We start from the raw sequence: 24,921 nt of genomic DNA, 5'->3' as shown, positions 1-24,921 counted from the left end.
TGTGTCTCCTTCCTGATGGCAACAGTGACAAGAGGGCAAGCCCTGGGTAGTGGAAGCTGAAGACTAGGTGAGTTCATCCATCATTTTTAGGTTTTGAGTATAATCACAGCATCTGCAGATTTTTGTGTTTCACTGCTTTTTTTTAATGTTATTTATAATTTTACATTTTCTGGCCTCTGCCAAAGCGGATTTAACAAATTGAATTTGGTGTTTGGACAGCCTTGGATTCACGTCCGTAATATCCCCCCGCGGAATCAGCACTGAATCTTGTGGATATTCCATCCCTGTAAATTTTTCCAAAATGTCCCCTAACTCTACCCAAAAGGGACTCACCTTTTTTAAATACTTTAAAGTTTTCATATATGTTGTACCTAAAATCCATATACATCCATCATTTTGATACAAATTATCCAGGTTGCATGCAAAAAGGTTCCTGTCTCTATGCCACATCTAAAACACAATTCTGAGTTTTCTGGTTTTATCTTGTGTGATTTTTACGGTGTAAGATCCAGCTGATGCAAGAAATTGTATTGCACCAGCATTGTTCATGAATTGTTCCTAAGTCTGACTCCCATCTTTGCCTCAATTTATGAAGACTCAGTTTCAGGCACTCATTTTGGAACAGGAGATACATAGCAGAGATTAATTTACGTGTGATCTCCTTTCAAATGAAAGCCTCTATGTAATTACACAGTGGCAAGACCATAGATGGGCCTAATATATCCCTCAAAGAGGATCTTTGAGGGATATATTATAGTCATAGGAATTGATTTATACAGAGTTAGGGGTCTTTTGGGAGACAGCCCTACTTTTGACCCAATAATCTGATTTATTCTTTGCCATGTTCAGGGCTGTCTGTTTTTTGGATTATTGATTTAGTGTCCCATTTGTATATAATTTCTCCTGCTATCTTCTCCCCTATCTGTGTAGAACAATTTGTGCCAGGAGGGTACACCATCCCCCTCAAAGAATGAGGTGATAACCCTCGACTGGGCCATCCAATAGTATTTTTTTAAAGTCTGGAGTCTCAATCCTATATAATCCCGTCAATTTCTCCATGAAGTCTCTTGCTACTTTATTCCTCCAAAGTAACTGTCTAATACATCCGTTAAGTGTCTTAAAGAAACTGGGACAATGACATGGGCAAAGATTGTAAAAGATATTGTAGCTTTGGCATCATGTTCATTTTAATGCAGTTAACCCTGCCCATCATTATGTGCAAGTCCTCCTCAATCCTTCAAAGTGGGGGAGATTATATATAAATTTTGTAGGTTCTTGTCCACCCTTATCCCCAGATACTTAATTCCCTTTTGTAGCCATTTAAACTTACTCTCTCATTCCTCATAATCCTCCAGAATAGTCTGTAACCTGGTCAATGAGAACCTACTGAAACTGCCAAATATATAAACACATCACCTGCAAATAAATTAATTTTGTGAGTTCTTTGATGCCTAGATCCTGGCGAATGGCTTTTACTAATGGTTCAATAGCCAATGTGAATAGAGCCGGGAATAGCAGACAATCCTGTCTATTAGATCTGGTCAGTGGGAAGGCTGGAGATATTTGCCCATTAGTGACAATTTTGGCTCTGGGTTTATGGTATAATGCCTTGACTCAATTTATGAATGTTTGTCCCAACCCAAATATTTCCAGCACTTTAACCAAGAAATCCCACTCCAGTCTATCAAAACATTTCTCTGCATCCAGTGCCAGGGCTATACTTGGATCCATCCTTGACTGTGCCAGGCGTATTGTCTGACAATTGCCTTTTCTGCATGAACCCCACCTGATCTGGATTTATTAACTTTGGTAAATACTGAGCCAATCTGCTTGCTAGAGCCTTGGCTATTACTTTATAATCCATGTTTTTGACATTTAAAAAGATTCCAGGAGAGAACGAGTCCCAGACGCCCGTTCCACCTTGTCCATGAACAATGGAATCAAAAGGTCTTTGAATTCTGTATAAAATTCTGGAGGGAAACCATTCTCCCCTGGAGATCTGTTAGTTTGCAGTGAGCTCAGTGCTTTTAATATTTCTTCCTTGGAGAAGGGAGTATCTAATCCTTCCCAGTCCTGGAGCTCTAAATTTGATCATTCCAAATTAGACAGGAATTCCTCCATTTTATCACAGTCACCCATTGATTCAGATTTATATAATTGCATATAAAACTGCCTATATACTTTGTTTATTTCTTTTGGTTTATAAGAAATTCTGCTTCTTGCATGTTTGCAAAGTGTTGTACTTGAGGTTTTTGTTTATTAATGTTCTATATTTTCCCTCAGAGCCCAATTTTTGGTAGTCCTTTTCCAATTTAGTTATCTCTTGTTCCAATTAATTGACGTCCCTCATGTATTTTTTTTAATGTGTTTAGTATATCCAATTATTTGGCCTCTCAGATAGGCTTTTAATATATCCCCTATCAGAAATTTATTGGCAGTAGAGATAGTTTGTCTTGAAATATTTCTATTTGAGCCCTTGTAGCCGCACACTACTTGAAAGACACACTCATGAGTGTAGTCAGGTAAAGCTCTGTGTTTTATTGGGGCTCAAGTCTGACTTTTATGCCTCCCATCATTTTCCCCAATTGCTGACGTAACGACCCGCATAACAAAAGCAGGTTTCCCGTGTGCAAATACCTTCTTCCCGGTGCACTGTCCCTGTCCGTTGGCTGTGCAGTGGGGCCAGTGCCATTTTGGGGTCACTGACCCTTAAGCTACCCTTGCCGTTTGTTTGTCAGTTCACTTGCTAGGGCTAGTGCCGTTGCGTGGTCTGCTGGCTTTTAGGTGCATTTGCTGCCTGGAGTGCTGGCTTGAACACCACAGCAGTGGGCTACCACACTCTAATATAACTACAAAATACCAATTTTTTTTAATAGCAATGGAGTATGGCGCCACCTGCACGCCATAGCTAGTTTGTCTGGCATGACAATAGTTAAAGTCAAAGGCAAATAATCTGATAATAGCCTTGCCGTGTACTCAGTTTCTACAATTCTGCCCTCTAGTTTGGCCAAGGCTAGAATTAAGTCAATTTTGGTGTAAGAATCAGGTTGTTTCAAGTAGAAGGAATAATCCCTCTCTCTTGGATGCCATAATCTCCAAGCATCCACCAGATTTAATTTGATCCTGGCTCTTGTCACTTTCTTTGGTGATTTATCCAATACTAGATCGACAAAAATTAAATCCCCTCCAATTAAGACACTTTCCCATCCTTCAGCCAAGTGTAAAAAGACATTTTGTATACATTTTTTGTTGTCAAAATTGGGAGCATATATATTCATTAGTGCCCAGGGTTCCAAATACATTTGATAGTGTCCATAACAAATCTTCCTGCTTGGTCTATGACCATGTCCTTTACCTTTACTGGAACATTTTTTCCTATTGAAATAGCTACTCCTCTAGCTTTAGAATTAAAGGAGGAGCCATCACGTCCCACCCAACCCCTTTTTACTTTTTGGTGTTCATTACTCGTAAGCTGGGTCTCTTATAAAAAGGCCACATCCACCTGTATTTTTTTAAATGAGTGCCAATACACTCTTCCTCTTCCCTGTTCCATTTACGCCATTGACATTGAAGCTTAAAATGTAACTGTTTCATCCATCACCCCAGTGCTCTTTCCCCAGATTCCTTCCCTTTACCTCTCTCTCAAGACATTTACCTTTCACATAGTCCATGATGTTCATCCTTTTGGCTCTGCCAGCCATACTCAAATTCTGGAAAATTAAAAAAGTTAAGAAACAAACATAACAAGCTTTACAACTTTCCCCCCCCCAGCACAAACTCTAGAACTCTTGGTGCTACCTCTCTTTTCATCCTGGAGTGTGCTCATTGTGTCCATCTTCCTACCTCTCCAGAGCTCGCAACAAATATTTTCTTTTTAAAAATTTTTAACATTTTGATACACCAAGTGTAATATTTATTTATATTATTTACAGCCAATTATTTTACAAGACCTTTTGCCTTTAATCTTTTCTCGCCATCTCCCTTGGTTTTTTTTTTTGGGCAGCAATCACAGTTTGTATATTTTAGTGCCTCTTTGGCCTCCATTTAAAAAAAATTCATTCCACCCCCAGATAAAAAAAAATACCTTCAGGGTGGATAGGCTTTTTCAATTAAGAGCGGGGGATATTCAAACCAGAGGCCATGGTTTGAAATTGAAGGGGAAAATTATAAGGGGAACATGAGGGGAAATTTCTTCACACAAAGGGTGGTTGGGATGTGGAATAAACTTCCGGCGAAGGTGGTTGAAGCAGGAACGTTATTTACATTTAAGGAAAGACTGGATAATTACATGGAGGGGAGAGGATTGGAGGGGTATGGACCAGGTGCTGGTCAGTGGGACTAGGAGGGTGGGAATTTGTTCCGGCATGGACTAGTAGGGCCAAACTGGCCTGTTCTGTGCTGTATATGGTTATATGGTTGCTGGTAACAATGAAGTAGATACAATTCCCTTATTTCTTGTTTTTTTTTAAGTGTCAGGTCAATGTCACTCATGCCTCCCTTCGTTTCCTCCATTATTCCTGGTGCTGAACTGCCCTCAGCCTTTCTTTCCCTCCTATGTGGTGGTGCCTGCACTCTATTCCAGGCCCATCAGCGCGTATAACCCATCACCTTCGATATCTCTGGCAGGTGATCTTGGTGGCCCATCTGTTTGTTGGGTGGGTCGCGACTCCATCCTCTTCTTTTCCGGCCCCAGATATCTCAGGCAGGTTCTGCCATCTTCACCGCCATGAGGCTACTATTTTTTGAAAAATTTATTTATTATTTGTATCAATTCAATAATATAGTAACTTAATAAACCATACAAAATGATAATCAATTTTTAATTTTCTCCACAAAATGAAAGTTAAGAACACCTACTTCTAATAATATATATGTATATATATATTTATTTATTTACATATATAATATTCATTGACTTTTTTATTATTACTAACTGAGAGGGGTGGGCAAAGTGGAAGATGTAGATGGACTTTTATTCATAAAGTCCATGTGATTCCCAAATTTTATAAAAGTTCTCAATTCGATTCCTTGAACTATAAATAATTTTTTCTAAAGGTATACAATTTTTCATTTCAATATCCCATTTGTCTATTTTTAACCAAATTCTCAGTTTTGCCCATTTACTGCTAGACATTTCTTTGCTGTTGCTATTTATCCAATTTCAATTTTATATCATCTTCATGGAGCAGAGACAACGCTGGTGGAAGCGTCGTAGGAGCCGTAGATGATGCCGGTAGAGGACCCATGGTTTGGAGCCGAACAGGAGTGTGGGTATGACAAAGGCTCTGTATACGCTAATCTTTGTGAGGTTTTTCAGGTGGTTGTTTTTCCAGACACTTTTGTGTAGTCTTCCAAAGGTTCTATTTGCCTTGGTGAGTCTGTGGTCTATCTCGTTGTCGATCCTTGCATCCGATGAAATGGTGCAGCCGGGGTAGGTAAACTGGTTGACCGTTTTGAGTTTTGTGTGCCCAATGGAGATGTGGGGGGGCTGGCGGATGGAGGACCTCAGTTTTCTTCAGGCTCACTTCCAAGCCAAACATTTTGGCAGTTTCCGCAAAACAGGACGTCAAGCGCTGAAGAGCTGGCTCTGAATGGGCAACTAAAGCGGCATCGTCTGCAAAGAGTAGTTCACGGACAAGTTGCTCTTGTGTCTTGGTGTGAGCTTGCAGGCGCCTCAGATTGAAGAGACTGCCATCCGTGTGCTACCGGATGTAAACAGCGTCTTCATCGTTGAGGTCTTTCATGGCTTGTTTCAGCATCATGCTGAAGAAGATTGAAAAGAGGGTTGGTGCGAGAATGCAGCCTTGCTTCAAGCCATTGTTAATGGAGAAGGGTTCAGAGAGCTCATTGCTGTATCTGGTCTTTTTGTATCTTAATCTTTATAATTTGTCCTAACAATATACTCAAATCTTTCCAAAATTGTTCCACTTTCACATATGACTCATACCAAATGTAAAAAGGTCCTTATTACATTGAAAACATTTATTCGATAATTAGAATGAAGTCCAATCAGTTTATGAGTATAATATAATTGATGGAAGAAAATTATACTGAACCATTTGATATCGAGCATTAACTGTATTTGTAACACTTTTTAAAAAAAATTTATTTTTCACACCATAAACCACATTGACCAAGATACATACATTTTCCTTTTCAAATATATACAGTGTCATTTTCTCATCCCACCCTCCCTCATCCCATCCCACCCTCCCTACCTCCCCCCCCATTCATTTAAAGTACAAAATCTAAGATCCATTAAACCAGTCAAACAATGTTGTCATTCAATAAAAATAAACAAGAAATTCCACTGAGTCAATTCATTTCCTTCTCCTTTCATTATTTTAGGTGGTAGATGTCCCCAGTAGGTTTTTTCTATTGTGTTTCATGTATGGCTCCCATATTTGTTCAAATATTTCAGTATTATTTCTTAAATTATATGTTATTTTTTCTAATGGAATACATTTATTCATTTCTATATACCATTGTTGTATTTTCAAATTATCTTCTAATTTCCAGGTTGACATAATACATTTTTTTGCTACGGCTAGAGCTATGTTAACAAATTTTTTTTGTGCACCATCCAAATCAAGTCCAAATTCTTTGTTTTTTTATGTTACTTAGAAGGAAGATCTCTGGGTTTTTTGGTATATTGTTTTCTGTAATTTTATTTAATATCTGGTTTAGATCTTCCCAAAATTTTTCTACTGTCTCACATGTCCAGATTGCATGAATTGTTGTTCCCATTTCTTTCTAACAACAAAAACATCTGTCAGATACTGTTGGGTCCCATTTATTTAACTTTTGAGGTGTAATGTATAGCCTGTGTATCCAGTTATATTGTATCATATGTAACCTCGTATTTATTGTATTTCTCATCGTTCCAGAGCATAACTTCTCCCATGTTTCCTTCTTTATCTTTATATTTAAATCTTGTTCCCATTTTTGTTTAGTTTTACCATTTGTTTCCTCATTCTCCTTTTCTTGCAGTTTAATATACATATTTGTTATAAATTTTTTGATTATCATTGTATCTGTAATCACATATTCAAAGTTACTTCCCTCTGGTAACCTCAGACTGCTTCCTAATTTGTCCTTCAAATAGGATCTCAGTTGGTAATATGCCAACACTGTATCTCGAGTTATATTATATTTATCCTTCATTTGTTCTAAGGATAATAATCTATTTCCTGAAAAACAATTTTCTATTCTTTTGATCCCTTTTTTCTCCCATTGTCTAAAGGAAAGATTATCTATTGTAAAAGGGAGTAACTGATTTTGCGTCATTATTAGTTTTGGTAATTGGTAATTTGTTTTATTCCTTTCTACATGAATCTTCTTCCAAATATTGAGCAGATGATGTAATATTGGAGAACTCCTACGTTGTACCAATTTTTCATCCCATTTATATAATATGTGTTCAGGTATCTTTTCCCCTATTTTATCTAGTTCTAATCTAGTCCAATCTGGCTTTTCCCTTGTTTGGTAAAAATCTGATAGGTATCTTAATTGTGCAGCTCTATAATAATTTTTAAAGTTTGGCAGTTGTAAGCCTCCTTGTTTATACCATTCTGTTAATTTATCTAGTGCTATCCTCAGTTTATCCCCTTTCCATAAAAATTTCCTTATTATTTTCTTTAACTCCTTGAAGAATTTCTCTGTCAAGTGTATTGGCAAAGCCTGAAATAGGTATAGTATCCTTGGGAAAATGTTCATTTTAATACAGTTTATCCTTCCTATTAGTGTTAGTGGTAAATCTTTCCAATGCTCTAAATCGCCCTGAAATTTTTTCATTAGTGGATAATAATTTAGTTTATATAGATGGCCGAGATTTTTATTTATTTGTGTACTTAGGTATCTTATTGCTTGCATTTGCCATCTGAATGGTGATTCCTTCTTAAATTTTGAGAAATCCGCATTATTCATTGGCATTGCTTCACTTTTATTCATGTTAATCTTGTAACCCGACACTTCTCCATATTCCTTCAATTTCTTATATAATTCTTTTATTGATAGTTCTGGTTCTGTTAAGTATACTATAACATCATCCGCAAATAAACTGATTTTATATTCCTTGTCTTTTATTTTTATCCCTTTTATATTATTTTCTGTTCTTATCAATTCTGCTAGTGGTTCTATAGCTAACGCGAACCATAAGGGTGATAGTGGGCATCCCTGCCTTGTTGATCTGCTTAAGTTAAATTGCTTTGATATATATCCATTTACTGTCACTTTCGCCAATGGCCCCTTATATAATGCTTTAATCCAATTAATATACTTCTCTGGTAAACTGAATTTTTGTAATACTTTGAATAAATAATTCCATTCTACTCTGTCAAAGGCCTTCTCTGCGTCTAAAGCAACTGTTACTGTTGGCGCTTTCTACTGCATGAATTAAGTTAATAAATTTACAAATATTGTCTGTTGTCTGTTTTTTTTTAAATAAATCCAGTTTGGTCTAGATTTACCATTTTAGGTACATAATCTGCTTGCTAATAGTTTAGCTATTATCTTATAATCTGTGTTAAGTAATGATATTGGTCTATATGACGCTGGTGTGAGTGGATCTTTCCCTTGCTTTGGTATTACTGTAATTATTGCTGTTTTACATAAATCTGGTAAGATTTGTGTTTTGTCAATCTGGTTGATTACTTCCAGGAGGGGAGGAATTAATAAATCTTTAAATGTTTTATAGAATTCTATTGGGAATCCATCCTCTCCTGGTGTTTTATTATTTGGTAGATTTTTTTATTATCTCTTGTATTTCTACTATTTCAAATGGTTCTGTTAATTTATTTTGATCCTCTATTTGTACTTTTGGTAGTTCAATTTTAGTTAAAAAATCATCTATTTTGCCTTCTTTCCCTTCGTTTTCAGTTTGGTATAATTGTTCATAGAATTCTCTAAAGTTTTCATTAATCTCCGTTGGATTATATGTGATTTGTTTGTCTTTTTTCCTTGATGCCAATACCATTTTCTTAGCTTGTTCTGTCTTAAGCTGCCATGCTAGAATTTTGTGCGTTTTTCCCCCTAGTTCATAATATTTCTGTTTTGTCTTCATTATGTTCTTCTCCACCTTATATGTTTGTCGTGTTTCATATTTTATTTTTTTATCTGCCAATTCTCTTCTTTTAGTGGTGTCTTCCTTCATTGCTAATTCTTTTTCTATATTTACTATTTCCCTTTCCAACTGCTCTGTTTCCTGATTGTAGTCCTTCTTCATCTTGGTTACATAACTTATTATTTGCCCTCTGATGAACGCTTTCATTGCGTCCCATAGTATAAACTTATCTTTCACTGATTCCGTATATATTTCAAAGTACATTTTAATTTGTCGTTCAATGAATTCTCTAAAATCCTGCCTTTTAAGTAGCATGGAGTTTAATCTCCATCTATACATTCTTGGAGGGATGTCCTCTAACTCTATTGTCAATATCAAGGGTGAATGGTCCGATAATATTCTAGCTTTATATTCTGTTTTTCTTACTCTATCTTGCATACGAGCTTATAACAGAAATAGGTCTATTCTTGAGTATGTTTTATGTCTACCCGAATAATATGAATATTCCTTTTCCTTTGGGTGTTGTTTCCTCCATATATCCAAAAGTTGCATTTCTTGCATCGATTTAATTATAAATTTGGTTACTTTGTTCTTTCTGTTAATTTTTTCCCCAGTTTTATCCATATTTGAATCCAAATTAAGGTTGAAATCCCCTCCTATTAATATGTTCCCTTGCGTATCTGCTATCTTCAAAAAAAATATCTTGGATAAACTTTTGATCTTCTTCGTTAGGTGAATATACATTGAGTAGATTCCAAAACTCCGAATATATCTGACATTTTATCATTACATATCTCCCTGCTGGATCTATTATTTTCTCTTCTATTTTAATTGGTACATTTTTACTGATTAATATAGCTACTCCTCTTGCTTTTGAATTATACGACGCTGCTGTTACATGTCCTACCCAATCTCTCTTTAATTTCTTGTGCTCCATTTCAGTTAAATGTGTTTCTTGCACAAATGCTATATCAATTTTTTCTTTTTTCAGTAAATTTAGCAGTTTCTTCCTTTTGATTTGGTTATGTATTCCGTTAATATTTAAAGTCATATAGTTCAACATAGCCATTTCATACTTTGTTTATCTTTCTTTTCCGTTTCCTCATCATCACCTATCCTTCTTATCCATTTCAGCTTTCTTGTTTTGAACACTTTATAAGACAACATTTCTAAAACATCAAACATTTTCCCTATTCTCCTATTTAAAATTTCTTTAAGCCCATTCTCCCCTCCCCCTCCTGAGTTGCCCTTTGTCCCTTCTCGGGCAACCACATCTCTCCTCTCCATTTGGATTTGCGAATTCACTCGCAAGCGTCAACTGATTTTGCAGTGACCGTAACTCCTCCCCACCCAGCCCCCCCCCCGGAAAAGATTTCAATTTTCATATATAACAAAGGTCACTCTTTTAATTCCCTCCTTATTCCCTCTATTCCCTTTCATTCCCTTATTAATTCTTATCTATACTCTATATATTTTCCTCTAAATACGGATACACTCATGTATACACATATATACATACACATCTATCTATCTAATATCTATCTAATATCTATCTATCTATCTAATATCTATCTATCTATCTAATATCTATCTATCTATCTATCTAATATCTATCTATCTATCTATCTATATACACACATACATATAGTTCGTGGTCATTTTTACTCTCATTACATGTCTTCATCTCTCTGCTTGTTTTGTAGTTGTTCTGCAAATTTTCGTGCTTCCTCTGGATCTGAGAATAGTCTGTTTTGTTGCCCTGGAATAACTATTTTAAGTACCGCTGGGTACTTTAACATAAATTTATATCCTTTTTTCCATAGGATCGTTTTTGCTGTATTGAACTCCTTCCTCTTCTTCAGGAGTTCAAAACTTATGTCTGGATAGAAAAAAAAATTTTGACCTTTGTATTCCAGTGGCTTTTTGTCTTCTCTTATTTTTTTCATTGCTTTCTCCAATATATTTTCTCTTGTTGTATATCTTAAGAATTTTACTAAAATGGATCTTGGTTTTTGCTGCGGTTGTGGTTTCGGGGCTAATGTTCTATGTGCCCTTTCTTTTTCCATTTCTTCCTGTAATTCTGGTCTTCCTAGGACCCTGGGGATCCAATCTTTTATAAATTCTCTCATATTCTTGCCTTCTTCATCTTCCTTAAGGCCCACTATCTTTATATTATTTCTTCTATTATAGTTTTCCATTATATCCATCTTCTGAGCTAACAGCTCATGTGCCTCTAACTTTTTTATTAGATTCTTCTAATTTCTCTTTTTAAGTCCACTACTTCCATTTCTACGATTATTTCTCGTTCTTCCACATTATCCACTCTTTTTCCTATCTCTATGACCATTTCTATTTTATTCATTTTTTCTTCTGCACTCTTAATTCTTCTTTTTATCTCATTAAATTCTTGTAATTGCCATTCTTTCACTGATTCCATATATTCTTTAAAAAGATATATCCATTGTCCTGCCTTTCTCTTCTTCTTCCATTTCTCTATGTTCTTCTTCTTCCTCTGGGTTGGCCATCTGTTGTTTCCTTGTTTTCTTTTTGCTCTCTTCTTTCTTGTTGTCGTTATTTTCTATGTTCTGCTCCTGTTGCTGTGTTGCAGCTGTTCCCCCCTCCCGTCAGTGTTTTTTTTCCATGCGCGGTTGCGCACTTTTACTCGGCTCCGCGAGCCATTTTTGTAGTCCCGAGCTCGGGACTTCCACTGACCTCAGGGAGCGGGCTTCTCTCTCCGCGGAGGGCCTCCTCGGACAGGTAAGGCCTTCACCTTCTTCTTCCGACGTTCTTTCATCTTCTCTTCTTCCCGTTGTTTTTGACTTTTCTCTCTTCGCTGCCATTTTCTTCTCACCTTTATTTTTACTTTGTTTTAATTTTTATTCTTGTACCTTTGTGTTTTGTGCGGTTTTTTAATCAACTTTCCGGAGAGGGGTGGAATTCCCTGACCGGCCACTACTCCATCACGTGACTCCTCCTTGACACAATTTTGACCATATTTCCTTTTGAATTTGTACATTTAAATCTTTCTCCCATTGTAATTTTGATTTATATAAATCTTTTATTCTTTTAGCTTCTTGTAATTTTATACATTTATTATTAAATTATTACTAATATGTATATCTGTTATTATAATCAAATTGACTTTGTTCTAGGAGTCTCAATTCTGTTCCTAACTTTTTTAAATATGATTTTAATTGATAATATGCAAAATTGTATTATTTTGTATATTATATTTATCTTTTAATATCTTGATCTTTGCAAGGCACTGGAGTTGGGATTTATTTTATAATAGGCCTCTTATCCTTCCCCATTGCTTTAATGTTTATTTGCTTCAGATTTTTTTTTTGGCTTTATTTTCTTGGATTCATTTTGTTTTCCCTGGAGCTGTTTTTTTTTTGTATCTACTCACTCCTCAACATCACTAGACTCCGTTTCACTGCTTTCTGTAGGTGTCCTCAATAGAGTGAGATACTGGCCATGCTCACAACCCTCTGTAGCTTTTTCCTGTCTTGTGCATTGGCACCTCCATACCAGATAGTGATGCATCGGTCAGAATCTTCTCCACAGTACACTTGCAGAAATTTGAAAGAGTTTTTGGTGACAGAAAATCTCCTCAAACTCCTCATGAAATATAGACACTGGTGAGTCTTCTTCATGATTGCATGGACATAGAGGCCCCAGGATGGATCTTCAGAATTGTTGATACCCAAAAATTTTGAAGTTCTTAACCCTTTCCACTGCTGACTCTTTGATGAGGACTGGTTTGTGTTCTCTTGATTTCTATCTTCTGAACTTCACAATTAGTTCCTTAGTTTTGCTAACGTTGAGTGCAAGGTGGTTGTTGTGACACCACTCAATCAGCTGATCTGTCTCACTCACTGTACAAGGATAGATCTTCTTTTTCTTCTTTCTTTGGCTTGGCTTCGCGGACGAAGATTTATGGAGGGGGTAAAAAGTCCACGTCAGCTGCAGGCTCGTTTGTGGCTATAGATAGTAACTAGTGAAATGCACATCAAGGTAAGCTTGCTTTGTAATCACAAAAGATAAATTATCTCGGGTGCAATGTAATTAATTTCAAACAAAATACCTGAATATATCAAGTTTTAATGCTGGAATTTGCATGATAGAACGAAATAAAATGTGCAGAGTCAGAATGAACAAAAGAACTGTAACATTCAAGGGAGAAATCAAGTCTTCATAAAAAGGTTATCCATTGAAAAGGTCCAAACACATATGCATACCTCACTACTATTCACATAATTATCTCAATACAAAAGATTTATTAGACTGTATTAAACATTACCAGGGTGCTAGTATCACAAACCTTTGCATCCAGTTTTTTGATTGTTTGACCAATGGGGGGTGGGGGTGGGGGTGGGGGGAGACACATCTGTTTGGCTAATGTAAAGTTATTCTGTATTTGTGGTTGAATTTGAAATTCAGCTTTGAATTTATATAGCACCTTTTAGAATGCTCAAAGCCCTTTACCATCGATGAAGGAGTCACAACTGTAATGTGGGAAACAGCTGGTTGAGAGAACCAGATGGTCCCACAATGCTGGCCACAACACTGGGAACAAGTCTTTTGTTTTAAACAGTACTGTAGGTTCTTGTATATCTGAAGGCACTCTCTGTCTGCTCACCTCAACAAAGCTACTCCCCCAGCAATCAAGCCAATTGTATTAAGAATCCAATACATACCATATTTGGTCATCAAGTCCCCACTCATGCGACAAAATAGTATATTATTAAAATCTACAGCTCATGGTTTAGTTTCAATCTCTGTTCTACCTGCAACAAATTAAGAGACCATGAATGGGTTTTGCACAACAGCTTCATAGTCTTGATCATTTACAGGGATTACACTGATCTTCTGCATGAAGTGAGCAAAAGGATAGAAGTCAGTGCTTCCTTGAGGTGCTACCCATCTCTGCTGTAGAATGAATTCTGATGGAAGGAACATTTTATTTTTCATTCAAGGAGCTCTTACACTCATTGCCAATTCCTTTCATCCTCGAGAAAGAGGTGGTGAGCTATTGCCCCGAACTGCTGTAGGTTGTGCGAGCAACGTCACCATGAATACTCAAGCAGCTTGTGACAATAGCTCAGCACCATCTTCTCAAAGACCAAAGGCATGGGTAATAAATGCAAGTTTTTCCAATGAAGTTCACGATTCATGAACAAATCCAGAATTCATTTCTGCAAAGAAGATGGCTAGCACATCTAGGAGGAGCAACTCATGATGTAGATACACGAAGGTCAAAATTCAAGCCCCAACAAAAAGAAACGGCTAATTTTCAGTAACAAGACAGGAAGAAAATATAAAAGAATAAAAACATACAACAGTATCAGTAATAGCCTTTTTAAACAATAATTCCATGTTAAGCATATTGAATATCTTCATAAACTTATGAGTAAAGTCATATAATGACAAACATGAAGCAGTTCAAAGAGCTGTATATTGCTTATCAAAGCTAACAATGTATCATGAATGTTTTTTTTTTAAAATACAGTACCAAATTCTCAAGCAACATAGCCTCATAGGGCTAGCAAGACAATCAGAACACTTTCAGTGGGGTTAGTGAGCCTCTTTGTGCCAACAGCAAGACTGCAAATATACTTTAAATACATCAGCTACTTGAGGTTGAATTTTTTTAAAATTAAACAGGTGGCGCATGTGTTGAACATGTTGGTACTACTAAGAACCAACATTAAATCAATATTCCCTATTTATATTGACATAATTAAACTACAGTGATAAGTAGCATTTAAATGGTCTAATTAGATTGTGTTTTACACTTACTGAACATGATTGTTTAGTTACTGTTCTGCATAGAATAAAAACACCCTGCAGCTCACAACGGAGGTATCTAAGTCACTATGATGCTCAAAGCAAGACAATCTAAAGGACAGCAGTCAATTTGGAAAATTGAGAGACAACGTACAACTACCCTGAGAGAATGGGATTCAAGATGCTCACTGGCATATTCATCCTCCTTGTTTAATGGGGTGGTCACATAAACTCTGCACAGCATCTTCTGCTGCACCCAGTCAACACCAGTGCTACCACACAGAAAGGCAGGGTGAAGTGACCTAATCCCACTAAAAGACACACATCTTATTTCTAATTGCCAACCCCCATCCCCTTCAAGGTATGGACACCTACAGTACAGCAGTGTCACGTTAGCAACAACTAGATTACAGAAATTCAATGTTGGCAGGCCATTCAAGGAAGAGGGGGAAGTTCAGTCAAACCTGTGTTTCCTTTGGAAAATGGGCAGTAGGAACCTCTGACCAAATACCCTCTTAATGTCAGCCTACAGAGATTAGCAAACTGATCCAACCTTCCACATTCAGGGAATGAATGAATACACAAGGCACAGTTTTAACAATTTTCTGAGATGGTATTGGGCCTGCTTTCCTCTAGATATATGATATAGAAGAGTACTTTACAATTTGATATTCTACTATTGTTCTCCACATTGAGTTGAAAAATAAGTGGAACAGATTTATTTGCTATTAAGGATGCAGGACTCCTCTCCTGACTCCTCTCCTCTACTGCATGCTGTTAAAAATCATTTAATTTTTGCACATTATAACCAATGTAATCCCTTCGCCACATTACCAAAGCTCTACATTTTAGTTCAGAGGGCAGATAAATTAACCGTCACAGGCACTGCTCTAAACAGCTCCATAATTTACTCGCTAGAACCTGACCACACATCGTTGCATACCCATCACCTGGCACTCACTTCCTTTTCTCGATAATATAAATCAGATTATTAACGTGCTCTGTCAGAATTCAGAGGGGTAACTTCATTCTACATCATTGCCCAACACCTTTTGGTTCAAAGAAGTAAAGCATAATTGATATTCTGCAATATATTGCCACTTTATCCTTGGTGGAACTCAAGCACTAAATGGCGATCTAAAAATAAAATGTATTCAAACTGGTCCGATACTTCTTTGAATAGGTGGAATAAATTGGTTCTGGTCTTTAGTGATGCAATCAAAACTCAAAGTCCAGAGACAATGAGAAATACCACCCCGTGCACGACTGAGGTTATTGTAGAGTTGCTAAAAATGCCTTTCGCTTTCATGGAAAAAGTTGCAGTTCAAACTTTGGTGCCCATTCTAATGCACTGTTGACCACTGCATAGGCTGCTGCCCCCAGTGCTACAGTCAGACCCATCACTGCCAATTTTATCAATCTCCTGGTCCTCACTATTGCTGCAGTCGAACTCGATCTGGGCGCTTGCTGCACTTTTTCTTTAAATCGCCTCCGGAGCACCGTGTCGGGATGTTGCTGAGCCGACACCAGTTCAAAGTCTTTGAAGGTTGAGGCAGCGGTGCTGTGGAAGCGATTAGGCACAAATACTCAATTAGATAAATCACATTTAGTGTCACATTAACCAATTCAATAAGACAACAAAATCAATGCAATCACATTTTAAAATTCTAATTTAGAATTTGTTCCCGGTTAAAAATGTCTGATCTCTCAGTAAGATCCACTTTTGGTATCAAAAGCACATCTAGACTGCAAATTTACAATGGGTCAGGAAGGGCAGAGATTGAATAATGCTACTTTCACTGATCGCAAGTAGACCCGATACAGGGTGGGAAAGAAGGCACATCCAGGCCCCCAATATTTGTTGCTGTCCAATAACTTATGGTAGGAATGGTTGGATATATTTCACTTGAACAAAGATCAGAATCAAACAATCGACCAACACTCTTGTGACCAAAAGGCACAGGGGAGGCTTTGGAAAACAAAACTGTGGTGAAAACCTATTGATAGAAGGGAGAAGAGAAAATCAGGGTAAACATTTACTCCATATAAATTCTAAATTTGTACATTTTGTAAAATGCCTTTCATTCTTCACATCTGTTTGTTACCAACTATAAAATGCAACAATGAATTTAAGCCATATTCAAAAAGCCCAATAAATACATTAAAATCATACATTTAAACCTAATTTAATTGCAATTTTCCAGAATTCATCAAAACTGCCATTGGTTAAATAACATGATTTTTTTTTTGATGTCTGCAACCACGTTTCTTCATTATTCTGCAAAACAACCAGTGTATTTATGCAAGCATTTTAACATGCTAAATTGTTCACATGGCCATTCCTTTCACATTCTGAGACATTAAAAAGATCAACAGAATAAAGGGCTCCAGGTGACACTAATGTGACTCTGTCTACCTTATGACAGACAGAAGGCAATTTTATGTAATATTACATATTTTACACATCCTGAAGAATACATTCAGGTTAAACTGAAAGGGAAAGAAAAGGTGGCAAGAGGAATACACTGCTGCTCTGAATGAAAAACTCCATTCACTGCGATATTTTGGCCACATTGTGTTATAATCATCCAGGAAATCTGCTCCAGAGTGATGCAAGTACTTGAAGAACTAGTGCAGAAATCTGATTTTTTTTTTTAGGTAACTGGTTGAGCCTTAGGGTTAATTATACCAATGCTCGATAGCCACAGAAATAGTACAGTGCCAACAACACCAAGCAGTTAACTCCCTTTACCCTTCAACATCTTAAAGCAATGAAGTAATGCAAATTTTTAAAAATAATTTTATTTATATTATTAAAAATATACAATTATAAAAAAGCAAAATCCCCTATTACAAAGATATATTAATAAAGTACTTAACCATACATTAGTACAAAATTGTTATTCAAATTCCCCTCCCCCCCCCCAAATTGAACACTATTCTCATCCCAAGAATAACTCTGCAAATTCTAGACTAAGACGCCATGTTGCAAATCTGTAAATGACAGAGGCTTATATCCTTAGATTTTTGGCAGCCCTGGCAAACACAAGTACTAATATAACTTGTTATAACCCATCAGATAACCAACCCATCAGGACATTGAAATGCTTAGTGAAGCACTGCAAACTGGTTGATACAGATTCAGTCTTTTGCAACCTTGCAAAAAACCTCAAAATTTATTTTCTTTATCTTCAGAGCTCCAGAATTTTTCTGATGCCTGTGATGAACAGGAACAGAGAAGCTTGACATTTATTTTTCTGGTACTTGTGGGATCCTGCTGTGAAAACTGGATCATGACCTTGGACTACACTGCAAACCTACTCTACCAGATGTAAATATCCAGGCTCCTGTTAAAGTTACTTTGTAAATTTAAGTTCTTTCTTTTCCTTGCATGTTCTACACTATTACATGACAAGTTTGGAATACTGTGTGCAGTTCTGGTCCCCAAATTATAGGAAGGATATCAATAAGGTAGAGAGGGTGCAGAGAAGATTTACTAAAATATTGTCTGGATTGAGTATCTAGAATACAAAGGAAGATTGAGTAGGCTGGGTCTTTAATCATTGGAGCGCAAAAGGTTGAGGGGGGATATGATAGAGGTACTTAAAATTATGAGGGGGATAGACAGAGCTGATGTGAATAGGCTCTTCTCTTTGAGGGGTGATAAGATAAGGGTTAGGGTTAGAAGTAACTTGAGAGGAAGCTTCTTCACTCAGAGTGGTGGCTGAGTGGAATGACCTTCTGGAAGAGATGGTTGCAGGTCAATTTTGTCATTTCAGAGAAGGTTGGATAAGTAAGTGCATGGATGTGAGGGGATTGGAAGGTTATGGACAGGGAGAGGTAGGTGGGACTAGAGGAGATCTCTTAAATCGGTGCAGACGAGAGGGGCCAAAATGGCCTGTTTCTGTACTGTATTTGTTATATGGTTATAAGGTTATAAAGTATCCAATGCAAGTACTTCAGCACGAGTGTGGTAAACCAGTGTTTATATATTTATCTGTCTGGGTACACCTATTGGCTGATTGTACTTGTGCCCCCCCCCCACCCCACCACAGACTCCTGAATAAAGGTGACACTTCCACAGCCCCCTCCCCAGTTCAGGACAGTCGATGCATGGATGTGACTCATGCAGAACGGAGTCTTTAGTTAAGAACCTGATTGCATGTGCCCGCTTTTGCAACTTCCCCTCCCCCACAGCCTCAAAGCCCTGAAAAGGTGCCTGGGCTGCTTTTCCTACTATGCCCAGTGGATCCCCAATTATGCGGACAAGGCTCGGCCCCTTGTTAAATCTATCTCTTTTCCCCTGGCACCAGAGGCCCGTGACTCCATTCTATATTGTGAATAAAAGCCTGTCAGTTTTACATAACTTCAGTCTTTTGAAGTTATTGATGGTTCATCAATGTGACAATTGTCTATTGAAGCATTACATTCCCAAGAACTGTTCAATGAACAAAGTCCTTGTGGTTAGCAAACCCCTATTTCTGGTACCTGGCATCTATTCATGGTTTAAAAAAAAAGCACAAGGTCAGGACAAGAAATAATATTTAAGCCTTGAGGATATTACAGCTTTGCTTTCTGCCATTACTAACAACCAGCATAAATCATTTAAGTAAAGATTAAATAATGTTCTATTCTCCACTAGCTGACTAAGAAAAGTTTGAATGTGTTGAATCAAGGTTCACGGTTCCTTTATTGTTGTGTGCATAAAATACACAAAATTTGTTGCATGTGTAAACAAAGGAGAGAGGTGCCAAGAGTCCAGTGCCACAATTAAAATGAGAAAGAGAATCAAAACAGAGTCCCTTCAGAGCCAGTGTCCAGTCCAATGGTGAACCCAAGCACCAGAAATCCGTCACCCTCCTTGGTCGCTGGTTCCACCTTCAGGAGCTCTGCTGGCCATCAGCAGTTCCACAAATCTTGGTCCCAGAAGCCAGTTGCCAGAAGCCTGGTGCTGGTACTTTGGTAGCTGTGCCCCATGCTGTCCCCTTCAGTGGTCCCCTACCAGGATGGTGGTGGCGGTGGGAGTGGGGAGTTCTCCCACACCCTCATAGCACGTGACTGTTGAAGTCTGAGCTGTTGAGTGCTGCCATCTTGTTCGTACTTGTCTTGCTAGCCCTATGAGGCTATGTTGCTTGAGAATTTGGTACTGTATCCATGGATCTTCGATGGAAAAGAAATTGCCAGCAGCCCTGTTCTACAGGCAGTTTAGACCTGCACGGGGCAGTCACATAGGTCAGTAGGACCCTGCAGAGGAGCGCATGAAAGACATGTCTCCACTCCCTTGCTCCTCCTCGGTCAGATCCATTATAGCAGTCGCAGTTTGATTGCAGTCCTGAATGCAGGGCTTTGCATCAAAACATTGACCATACTTCTGCATCCACAGATGCTTTTGACCCACTGAGTTCTTCCAGTAGTTTGTTTTTTGCTCCAGAATACAGCATCTGCAGTCTTATAACCCATTTCATGGCATCCTCGCAAAATACCAATCCTGCTCACTTTCCAAACTAGATGTGGTCATTTTGTAAAATCAGTCTAATATCCGAGGTTTACAGAAATACATACATTTGTGGAAAAAGCAAAGTCCTTTAGGCCCTTTGCATCCGTGCAGGTTAATTCCATCCTTTAGCTCTTAGTTCACTGCCTTGTGGATTACAGCACCACAAAGGCGCATCCATCATTCTCAGAAATAATTCTAATTATTTCATTAATATCCAAGTTATAGCCTCACCCCCAAGGGATGAGGGGTTTTGGCAGGAAACTGATCATTCTTTTTCCTCTACTGATGCTGCTTGACCCACTGAGTCCCTCTAGCAGAATGTGCTTAGCTTCAGATTCCAGCATCTACAGTCTCTTGTGTGTCTCTGGCTTCATTTGGATGTCAAGATTTGTTAATGCTGGCATATTCCTTTCTAGCTTTTCCTAATTTTATGCTTCTGGATTTAATCTCCCCTCACTTCCTGCATGATAAGCAGGACTGGAAGGTCAGATCACATGGGATCCAGGGAGAGCTGGTCAATTACATACAGAATTGGTTTGGTGGCAGCAATTAGGGTGGTAGTGGAGAATTGTTTTCCAGAATGAAGGCCTGCGATCACTGGTGTGTCACATGTACTGGGTCCGCTGTTATTTGTCATCTACATTAATGACTAGGATGACAAAGTACTTAGTATTGTTAACAAGTTTGTGGATGACACCACAATTGGTGATGTAGTGCAGCCATTCTCAACCTTTGTTCGGCTATGCCCCCCTCCCGCCTAGACTCTGCGCAAGGTTTATGAGCACCATTCTCTGTGAGGCCATCAGATTTTTGTTTCTTCTGTATTTTTCTTTTGCTGACTACATTAAAAAAAATGTTACGAGAGGTGAAAAGAACACAAGGTTTTTACTGAAATGTGTTGTGGCTCCAAGGGCCCCTGTTGAGAATGGCTGACATAGTGGACAGTGAAAACTACACCAGGATTTAAATGAATTGGGAAAATGGGTGAAGGAATGACAGATAGAATTTAACTCAAAGTGTTGCACTTTGGTAGGTTAAACCATGGCAGGACTTGCACAGTAAATGGCAGGGCCCTGGATGTTTCTCGGAACAGAGAGATTTTGAGGTACACGTACATAATTATGAAATTGACAACAGAGTTAGATGGGATGGTGAAGGCAACGTTTGGCATGGTTGCCTTCATTGGTCAGGGTGTTGAGTACAGGAGGTGGGAAGTCATGTTATAACTCTGCAAGACGTTGGAGTATTGTCCACGACTCTGGTCAGCCAAATATAAGACAAGTATTAAACTGCAAAGGTTCAGAAAAGATTCACAAGAATGTTCCTGGTATTGGTAGATTTGAATTATAAGGAGGCTGGATAGTCTGGAACTTTCTTTCCTAGAGCACAGGAAGCTTAGGGGCTATCTTATAGAGGTTTATAAAACCAGTCATACTCTTTTCCTCAGGGTAGGGGAGTCTAAAACTAAAAGGCAATGATTTAAAGTGAATCAGGGAAGATTTAAAAAGGGCCCTGAAGGGTGTTGGGTCTATGGAACTAGCTGACAGAAAACTGTTGCATGGGTAAATTTGTAATGTTTAAAAGATATTTAGAAAGATACATGAATAGGAAAGGTTTAGAGAGATAATGAGCTAAATGCAGGCAAAGGGGACTAGCTTGGTATATGGATGAAAACACAGAAATGCTGGAGGAACTCAGCAGGTCTTGAAACATCCATAGGAGGTAAAGATATATAACCGATGTTTCAGGCCTGAGCCCTTCTTCACGAGAGCCAGCACAGAAATCTGCTGAACCTAATGAAGACAAGTAGTCATACTGACTGGAAGACATCCATTAACATTTGTTTTCTTCCTCTTGACTAAGCCAATTTTGCCATATTTCCTTGGATTCCACAGGCTTTAATTTTGCAGATCAATCTGCCAAGTGGAATCTTGTTAAAAACCATTCTAAGCTACATTAAATCTATTTCTCTCTCTGCAATTTTAACAAGGTCAATCAAGTTAGCCACACATGACCTTACCTTAACAAATCCATAATTGCTGCACTCAATTACTCTCTAACTAAATTGCAATTTATGCACCGCCTCAATTTAAAAAAAATAATTTGCCCAGGACTGGTTGAGCTAAATAAGTCTATGCTCTCTCCTTTATAAATTTATAAATTAATCCATTAGCTACATTCCAGCCCACCAGCAACATACCGATAATTAGTTAGGATTTAAAAAAATAATCGCCAAAGCCTTCATTTCTTAATTATTTGAGCTATATTTAATCCAGGCCCGCTGAATTATTTACATTTAAAACTTACTTCATATGCACCATTTCACATACTTACTCCATGATAATTTATTAACCTCTACTATAAAGAGAGATGTGAATTACATCTAAATCTACCTGCACATAAATTCACACAGGCTACCTTTAATTCCAAAAGATTTAATCCTTTGTTATTTATATATTAATGGAATATCTTTAGAGTTTCCTCAATTCTATTGAACAAATTCTGACAACTACTTAAATCCTATGAGGAAATGCTATCCACACATGCCTAAATCCATTTTTCCAACCTTGAATTTTCCCCTTCTTTGATCCCAAAATATATGCCTCTTCGTGTTTATTGAAAATTGGACAAAGCCCTAATTTGGTTCTTGCTCGTCAGAGCTTTTGGCCTCATTTGGTTAGTTATATTAAACTGGTAGCATACCGATGCACAGTTAGAGAAAGTTTCTTGCTAGTTGCTGTACATAGTAAAATACTGGAACTAGAGGGGAATTATTTAAGACAATCCATGAACACAGATGGTGAGATTATGGAAACAGGATTCAATTGAACAAACAAAGGCACCAACTGTTAAATGGAATTCAATAACCAAAAATTTTCTGAATAGATGGGGTGGCAAAGGGGGAAAACAATGTTTGGAAAGCATATCCCAGCATTAACATATCTTGACATCCAAATGAAGCCAGAGACTGTAGATGCTGGAATCTGAAGCTAAGCACATTCTGCTAGAGGCACTCAGTGGGTCAAGCAGCATCAGTAGAGGAAAAAGAATGATCAGTTTCCTGCCAAAACCCCTCATCAAGACATTCAACTGTCATTAGAAGTAGTTGGTGAGTTGAGGTGGTACACAATGAAGGCATGCTGTAACAGTGGTGGAAGGAGTTAATATTCAGAGTGACAGATGGGACGCCAAAACAATTTGGTTTCATCTTGGAGAGCTTGGGCATTCTTAGCACTGTGCTCATCCAGGCAACTGGAAAGAATGTCATCACAATCCTGGCTTGCTTTGCAGAGAGCAGTAAGGCTTCGGTAAGTTAGGTGAAAATCCACCCGGAGTACGGTTGCAATCCTCTGACCTGTTCTTGAACCAACTGATGGGAATAGAGAGAGGTTCAGGGCTGGTGTGCTTGAGCTCCTTCCCACACCACTGAAGGGATTTTGTTTTCTTTGAGAATGTGTTCTCTGTCATCAAATTTATACATAACTCTGATGAAGGATTCCGAGCCCAAACATCAGCCATTCATTTTTTCCTAATGATGCTACTTGACCTGCTGAGTTCCTCCAGAAGATTTTTTTGCTCCAGATTCTAGTAAGGGATTGCTTAAGTCTCTGGTATGTCTCCAGTTGGCACATCACTCATTTTTTAAAATCAGTAATATTGTACATCATTTCACTGCATCACCACAGACTACTTATGACAAATCCATGCATCACCAGTTGGGAAATACTCGATTAGATGCCACACAATTTCAAGATTAAGTGGAAATGGTTAAAAATGCCACAGATCTCTCTAAATCTTTACTCTCCAGGTACCTGTCTAAGTGTCTTTTAAATATTCTAAGCCAATGTATATGGCAGTTCATTCTACTCTGAGTGTGAAAATGGCAGATTCCCTTATTCCTTTCCCCTCTTACCTTAAATCTATGTCCTCTAGTTATAAACCCTCCTGTTCTAGGAAAAAGACTGATTCAACATCTCATATACCTGTATTGCCACTTCCAGGAAACTATACATTAGTACCCTTTTGTCACACTGAACTACAACATTCTTTAGGGCTCAACCATTTACCATGCAAGTCCTGGTCTGGCTTGACTTGCCAATATGCATTACTTCACACTTGTCAGAGTTAAACTCCCAGTTAAGTTTCTGCATTCCACATGGAATTAATTGAATTGGCTGAACACTGGCCACAAGAAGAAGGAGTGGAATTAGGTCATTCAGTCCATCGAGTTGTCCTGTCATTCTATCATGGCTGATTTACATTCCTTTTCAACCTCAATCTCCTGCCTTCTCCCTGTAACTCTTGATTCCCTTCCTAAACAAGAACTTAGCTGTCTCGTTCTTAAATATACCCAATGAATTGGCTTCTTCCACAATCATCTGCAGCAACAAATTCTAAATGAGGTTCTGGGAAAGAATTGTCCACTCAACAACTCAAGACAAAGTTGCAGATGAAAAATGTAATAATCAAGTAGGCAAATTACCTGCACCTATTTGAGAAAAGAAACAACTGGGTTATGTAGTTGCAGCACTACAAAAGGCCACCATGTTTCTGACAGTTGTTTGAAAAGATT

The 24,921-nt window shown here is 37.8% G+C and overlaps 1 protein-coding gene across 7 annotated transcripts in view; it reads right to left on the bottom strand.

Annotated features, from left to right (window-relative positions):
* Positions 1 to 24,921, bottom strand: part of tbc1d20 (TBC1 domain family, member 20) — a 74,389-nt gene that overhangs the window by 18,758 nt on the left and 30,710 nt on the right. For 3 of the 7 annotated variants that reach the window (XM_069884348.1, XM_069884347.1, XM_069884350.1), the window contains exon 8: positions 13,148 to 16,412. In XM_069884348.1, coding sequence (XP_069740449.1) covers positions 16,157 to 16,412 — 256 coding nt within the window. In that variant the 3' untranslated portion in view covers positions 13,148 to 16,156. Of the gene's footprint in view, positions 1 to 3,655; positions 3,711 to 4,439; positions 4,736 to 13,147; positions 16,413 to 24,921 lie in introns of those variants that run through there. The other 4 variants (XR_011339964.1, XR_011339965.1, XM_069884349.1 and 1 more) reach the window with 3 other exon arrangements.

This window comes from Narcine bancroftii, chromosome 6, assembly GCF_036971445.1.
Source record: "Narcine bancroftii isolate sNarBan1 chromosome 6, sNarBan1.hap1, whole genome shotgun sequence".
NCBI lineage: Eukaryota > Metazoa > Chordata > Chondrichthyes > Torpediniformes > Narcinidae > Narcine > Narcine bancroftii.
This window is presented reverse-complemented; position numbering and strand designations above follow the sequence as displayed.